At 43.2% G+C, this 6,910-nt stretch overlaps 1 protein-coding gene across 1 annotated transcript; it reads right to left on the bottom strand.

The window, feature by feature from the left end:
- LOC128322884 (protocadherin gamma-A6-like) lies at positions 1-2,554 on the bottom strand. Its single transcript, XM_053245040.1, has one exon. It carries the CDS (start codon positions 2,428-2,430, stop codon positions 1-3), a length of 2,430 nt encoding a protein of 809 aa, XP_053101015.1. The 5' UTR covers positions 2,431-2,554.
- Between the last annotated feature and the right edge of the window lie 4,356 nt (positions 2,555-6,910).

The raw sequence follows: 6,910 nt of genomic DNA on the forward strand, positions 1-6,910 counted from the left end.
TTAGCTCACCTGGATTATGACTGGATTACCATTATTCAGATTTAAATCCTCATCAGATAGTATAGGATCCTTTACTTCAGAAGTCTCTTGATTGTTCAGAGTATTGGAATAATTTGCCTTAGAAAGATTAAACTGACTTTTCCTTGAGTCTGTGGTGAGAGAAACCTCGTGGCAGTAGGAATGAAGAAAAGCTCGGACTCCATCAATACCCACAAACTGTGAGACAGGAACACCACTGAAGTTCACACTCCCACACTCAAACAGCTGTGCATTTCTCCAGTTGCGCAACTTGATAGCCAGTAAGACAAGGAGGAAGACAAAGAACAAGCAGGAGACAAAAGCCACAGCAATCACCAGGTAGAAAGTGAGGTCAGACTCAGGTTCTAGAGGAGCGGAGATGCTGCTGAGATCTGAGAGGCTTTCAGGGATGTTGTCAGCCAGTACCACAGTGACAGTGACTGAGGCGGAGAGAGGTGGCTGCCCATTGTCCTTCACCAAAACCACCAGGCTTTGTTTGAGGGCATCCTTCTCCAGAAAGAAACGGGCTGTCCTGATCTCTCCAGTGTGGAGTCCCACAGTGAAGAGCCCGGGCTCTGTGGCCTTGATCAGCTGGTAGGAGAGCCAGGCATTCTGGCCAGAATCTGCATCCACAGCCACCACCTTTGTGATCAAGTAACCTGGCTCAGAGGAGCGAGGGGCCAGTTCCACTCCAGTGGAGCCATCCGTGGGAGGGGAAGGATACAAGATTTCTGGAGTATTGTCATTCTGATCGAGGATGAAGAGAGTCACAGAGACGTTGGAGCTGAGTGGTGGGGAGCCTCCATCCTGAGCTTTGACCTGGAATTGGATCTCATGAAAGTCTTCGTAATCAAAGGGACTCAAGGCATAGACAGTTCCTGTCTCTGAGTTAATGGAGAGGTAGGAAGAGAGAAGAGAGTCAGTCATTTGACTTTCAATGATGGAATAAGTTATTCTGGAGTTCTCTTCACAGTCAAGGTCATTTGCTCTTAAGGAAAAGATCAAGGCTCCTCTCTTTTTATTCTCAACAAAGTAGAAAGTATAACTTGATTGTTCAAAGACAGGAGGGTTATCATTTGTATCCAAAATGTGCAGTGCTATTACATTGTCTGTAGAAAGAGGAGGGATCCCATGATCAGTAACTGTGATTGTAATATTGAAGGCTGACACCTGTTCCCTGTCAATAGAACTGTCAGTAATCAAATTGTAAAAATTGTTAGTAGGTTTTTTTAGTTGAAAAGGGAGATTTTTGGGGACTGAGCATGTGAATTCCCCATTGTTTCCTGAATCTCGATCTTGTACATTTAAAATGGCAATAACTGTTCCGGTTGGTGAATTTTCAAGGATGGAGTTGGTGACAAAGGTAACCGCTATTTCAGGTGCATTATCATTCTCATCAATAATGAAAATCGCAACTTTTGACCGGTCATTAAGTCCTCCCCCATCTTTTGCTTGTACCTCAAATTCATATGAGGATGATTCCTCATAATCCAAGTTCCCACCAAGTATTATTTCACCTGTTGTGGAATTAAGGAGAAACATCTGGGAATCCTTAGTGCTTTTACTGAATGAATATTTAACCTCTCCATTTACTCCTTCATCAAAGTCAAGAGCTCTTAATACAGCAACTGTAGACCCTTTAGGAATATTCTCCTTGATTCTTGCTTCATAGACAGGTTGGCTGAAAACTGGAGTATTATCATTTGCATCTACAACAATGACTTGGATTTGCACTGAACCAGATCTGACAGGATCACCCCCATCAGTAGCAGTGAGGATCAGATCATAAGTTGTTTGCTCCTCCCTGTCCAGAGATTTTTCCAACACTAGCTCCACATGTTTAACACCATTTGCTCCCATTTGCACATCCAAAGAAAAATGGCTACTGCCTGTGAGTTGATAATTGTGCACTGAATTTGCACCCAGATCTGGATCTTGAGCTTCAGGAAGAGGAAACTGAGATCTCAGGTTAGTTGCCTCATTGATTTCCAGCCTCTGTTCCCATGGAGAGAAATGGGGAGCATTATCATTTATATCCGTTATTTCCACTTCAACTCCATAAAGCTTTAATTCACTTTCAACAAGAACCTGGAACATTAAAACACACCGCTCTGCCCTTCCACAGACTTCCTCCCTGTCTATTCTCTCAGAAATCCGTAAATGGCCATTGTTGTCATTCAAAGCAAAATACTGGATCATACCTATTCTTGGGACAATGCGGAGTCCATAGTCTGAAAGCTGCTTCCCATCCATTCCCAGGTCCTTTGCAATATCCCCCACAAAAGAGCCTTTCTGCATCTCCTCAGGAATTGAATAGTGGATCTGCCCAGAAACTGCCTTCCAAGCAGACATCATGATAAAGCATTGGAGGAGTCCATTTTTCCATCTCCAGAGCCTCTGAGTTTCTTCCATTCTCCTGTAACAGGATAAAGGCTCTTGCTTCCAGTTCAGAAAATGTGGATCCAGATAGTTTTCAAGCAAAAAGTACCTCCTTTTTGCTCTCTGCCAGCCAGCCTTTTCTCTCAGTTATTTTGTGTTTGTGGATAAGAACAGCAAAGCTGGACTTGTTAGAGCTTTCATTTCTCTCCCTTATTGGTGAACAGCGACACCCAGAGGCTCAATCAAAAACTGCAGGAGCTTCACTTTAGAATATTACATGTAATGTTAAGAGTTTAATTAAGAATATTAAAGACAAATTCATTTGCTATTTTAAAGCTTTTTTCTTTTGCTGTAGGTAAAAGATACTAGATTTGTACCTAAGAAGCAGTGTATGTAATTTTCAGACTACATCAACTGCTTGAGAAAAAATGAATTAACAAACTGTGCATTTCCTCAGGAATGGAATAGTGGATCTGCCAAGAAACTTCCTTCCAAGCAAACATCATGAAAAAACAATGCAGGGGTCCATTTTTTCATCTCCAGAGCTTCTGAGTTTCTTCCATTCTCTTGCAACAGAATAAAGTCTCCTAATTCCAGTTCAGAAGGTGTGGTATCCAGCAGGTAAAAGGGTTCTAGTTCGGAAGATATGGGATCCAGTTTCTTTCTAAGCAAAACATACCCCAGTTTTGCTCAGTACTGCCAGCCATCTTGTTCTCTCAGTTTTTTTTTGGGGGGGGGGGCACGGTGGTAAAAGCAGCCAAGCTAGACAGGTTGGAGTCCTCTTCCTTGTTGATATATACGACACCAAGAGGCTCAATCAAAAACTGCAGAAATTCCACTTTAGAATTTAACATGATTTTAATGTTCTTTGACTGCACTGTAGCTTAATATAGCTCAAATTATATTTTCTCATTGCCAAAACAGTCCATATAAGTACAAATATAGCTATAAACCACACACACACATACCCCAATGCTCCTTCTTTGCTTTCAAGTTTGCTCATGAAGGGCCATTATTGAGTATGACTCCTTTTTCAGTCTTACTTGAGATGGTGAATTACTTCAGTTATTACACTAATTTAAATGGAGCAGGAAGGCCATGCTTTATGCTTGCTGTTCCTCAACATTGTTGGAACATCCAAAATAATTCTTTCAGATCTTCCCCAGCAGTGTTCTCCAATGGCATTTCTAAGGAGATGTCCAAAAGATCCGTTTCAGATAGAGAAGCAAGAAGTATGGGGCAATGGCACTTCCTGCTTTCTTCACATCAGCATAATGTCTGAAGTGAGGTTAAGTTCTTCTTCAGTTGCAAACAAGGGAAGCAAGCCTTTGACACAGGTAAATTTGGCTGACATTGAATGAATATCCTCATCCTCTGTGCTGAACCAGCTCTTCACTACCTGGATCTAGCCTTACCACAAAATTATTTCACTCAGTTTATTCTGCTTCATAAGTCATCTCTCATATATGTGTTTTGATTCACATTGTCCACTTGCTCATATTTCAGCCTGTCTCTCGCCACTCTGCACTTTTTCGCATTCGCCAGTGGCCATCTCTCTCCTTTCAATCAACCACCTATCTTTTTTGCTTCTCTTCTCTCAGCTCTTATTTCGCTTGGCCTAACCTTTATAAGGCTGTTGGGAGGATAGTGCACGAGAAGTCTCTGGGCTTCTTGGAGGATCCAGGCTCAGGGTGACAGATTTATCTAAGAACAAAAGTGTGGCTGGGAAGATATAAGTGAAACAAACTTGCAGGCTCTTTCCTTTTCATGTTTAAGGTTAAACGTATTTATTTATTTTAAAGGATAACTACCGGCTAAACATGTAAAAACTACCAGCTTAATAAAAACTAACTAGCCGACCTCTCACAGAGCATCTGTGCGCTCCTTGGGGCCGGCTATTCCCCCTCCTCCTCTCTCCTGCCCTGGTCTCTCTTGCCCTCCCCCCTTCCGTTCCTCCCTTCCGCCCCAGCCTCCAATGAGCATTTCCCTCCCGTCCCAGCCTCCAATGGGCGCCGGGGCTGCACCCCGCCACCCGTTTCCCTCCTGCCCCAGGCTGCAACCGGCGTGAGGCCTTCTCCCCCACCGCCCGTTCCCCACTCACCCCTGCCACCGCCGCCCAGGCCAATCCATCCCACTGCCTCCAGCCTCCTCCCAGCCCAGGCTAGGCCTGCTGCTGCCATTACAAACATCCACACGCATCTCCTTGAGGCCCTACACAGTTCCCTGTTCAGTCGGCCGTAAGAGAATCAAATATATAGATAATGGCTTAGTAAAAATTAATAACCACCGGCTATAAATATAAAAGTAAATAAATCTATATAAGCGACAGGTAAAGCAGAGACCAGCTACAAAAGTGGAGAATAAATGCATTCGTAAGTTACAAGGACAGCTCTGCCTGGCTATTTCAAAAATGCACACATAAATAGAAAATCATAGCTTTTTCAATAGGGATGTGCACAAATCAATTTTTAAAATTCTATTTGTGTCCAAATTGAATCACCCCTGATATTTTTTGTGTTGGAATCTGTCCCCTCTAATCACCCCAATTTGATTTGGATTTGATTTGATTCAATTCAGATTTGGCTCAATTCAGACCACTTATAAAGGTCCTGGGGCACCAAATTTGGATGGTGGGTAAGTCCCCATGGGTGCCACTTACCACCTAAATTTTAAGGCAGTGGAGCACTTGATTGATTTTTAATGATTTTTTAAAAAGTTTTTACTAATTTTGTATATTTCCACCATAGAAATATTGGGGATTTGAAGTCAGCCTATCCTAATCCTAATATGGATCCCCAGCATTAATTTTTTTTAAAGCTAAACTCTAGCCCTTGTAGACGTGGAGTTATGGAGCAAAATGTGTGGTCACTATATTTCAAGTGTTTGGATTCCTTGATGTATAATAACATTCCTTCATAATGAATCCCTATGAGGATTCATTGCAAACCTTCATTGCTTCTGTTCATTTTGACTATCATTGGAGAGTGCCAACTGTCAACTGTCACGAGGCATCTACACTCCCCCGCACCCCCACCACACACACTGGAGTACTCAGTTTCTTTTTAAGGAATATTTAAGTGTCTAGATTCTTTGGTGTCTTCATTACACACCTTCATTTCTTCTGTTCATTTTGATCCCACTGCTTTGCGGGTGGGGGTGGGGAATTAGTGTCATCCCATGTGCCAACTACCCTCCAACCCGCAAGTCACTGGGTACTCAGTTTATATTTTAGGAATTTTTGAGGTGTTTAGACTCTTTGGTGTGTGTAATAAATCCTCATAGGGATTCATTATGAGGAAAGGTTATTAGACACCAAAGAATCTAAACACTTGAAAAATTCCTAGAACATAAACTGAGTAGTACCCCACTGCCTTGCAGGTGGGAGTGGGTTGTAGTTGGCACATGGCAGTTGACAGTTGACATTGACCAAACACAGTCAAAATGAATAGAAGAAATGAAGGTGTGTAATGAATCCTCATAGGGATTCATTATGAGGAAAGGTTATTAGACACCAAAGAATACAAACACTTGAGAAACAGTGACCATACATTTTATTCATTTATTTTTATTTATTTGATTTATATATCACCCCTCCAAAAATGGCTCAGATAAATGGCTTATTTTGCTCCATAACTGCACTTCTGTAAGGGCTAGAGCTTAAATTTCTTTTTAAAATGAAAGCTGGGGGAATGATAGGAAAAATCCGAATCTCGAATCAATTTGAATTGAATCTGGCGCGATTCGATTTGTAACTGAATCTAGCAAATGGACCACAGGGAATTTTCTTCTGTCTCCAAATCACCCAAATCAGCTAGATTCGGGTACAAGTCGATTTGTACCCAAATTGATTTGCACATCCTTATTTTTCATTGATGTTTGCTGCAGGTATGAACCATCTCCTGTAACTTAGAGCATGCCATAGGAAGCAAAGTTGCATCAGGACACCCTCTCCCCACTCCATGCCTGCTGAACGGCTGGGTGCCACTTGCTGCCTGCCTGACTGCTCCCCGCTGCTACACTGGCAGTTGTGCACCTGACCCCATCAACAGGCACAGGGGCCACCATATTGTTCCCCTTGGCATGTGATGGTGGCTGGCCAATGAGAGAGGGGGAGCAGCTGCATAAGTGGCCAGCTCCCTTTGCTTAGGCTCAGTTGCTCTGGGACAAGGCACCCGCCTGCCCAACCCATTTCAGTGAGGGCTATGTAGTTGCCTTTTGGGGGCAAAGCAGGGTTTTTTTTTGGTGTCACACCTGATTGACTTTGGGGGTGACCTTTTGGGGGGCCTGCTTCTCACTGATTCTCCTGGTAGGGTTTCATTGTTTAGGATGTTTGGTCACTTTGCAGGTGAGTGCGGGTTGGGGTAGGTTGTCTCGTATTGATGTTTGACTGGAGAACCGATTAAGGCGAGTGGGGAGCTGAGGAACAGCCCTTTCAGGTTTTGTGGCCCCTGGGCTGGGATCTGCCTCTACTCGAAGCCTGGCTGGGCCCACCACTCAGTGTTTTGCAGCCTAG

Source organism: Hemicordylus capensis, chromosome 4, assembly GCF_027244095.1.
Source record: "Hemicordylus capensis ecotype Gifberg chromosome 4, rHemCap1.1.pri, whole genome shotgun sequence".
NCBI classification, from domain to species: Eukaryota; Metazoa; Chordata; class Lepidosauria; order Squamata; family Cordylidae; genus Hemicordylus; species Hemicordylus capensis.

What these genes read in the sequence shown, in the direction of transcription:
- LOC128322884 (XM_053245040.1), bottom strand. Translation starts at nt 2,430, where the DNA reads ATGGAAGAAACTCAGAGGCTCTGGAGATGGAAAAATGGACTCCTCCAA.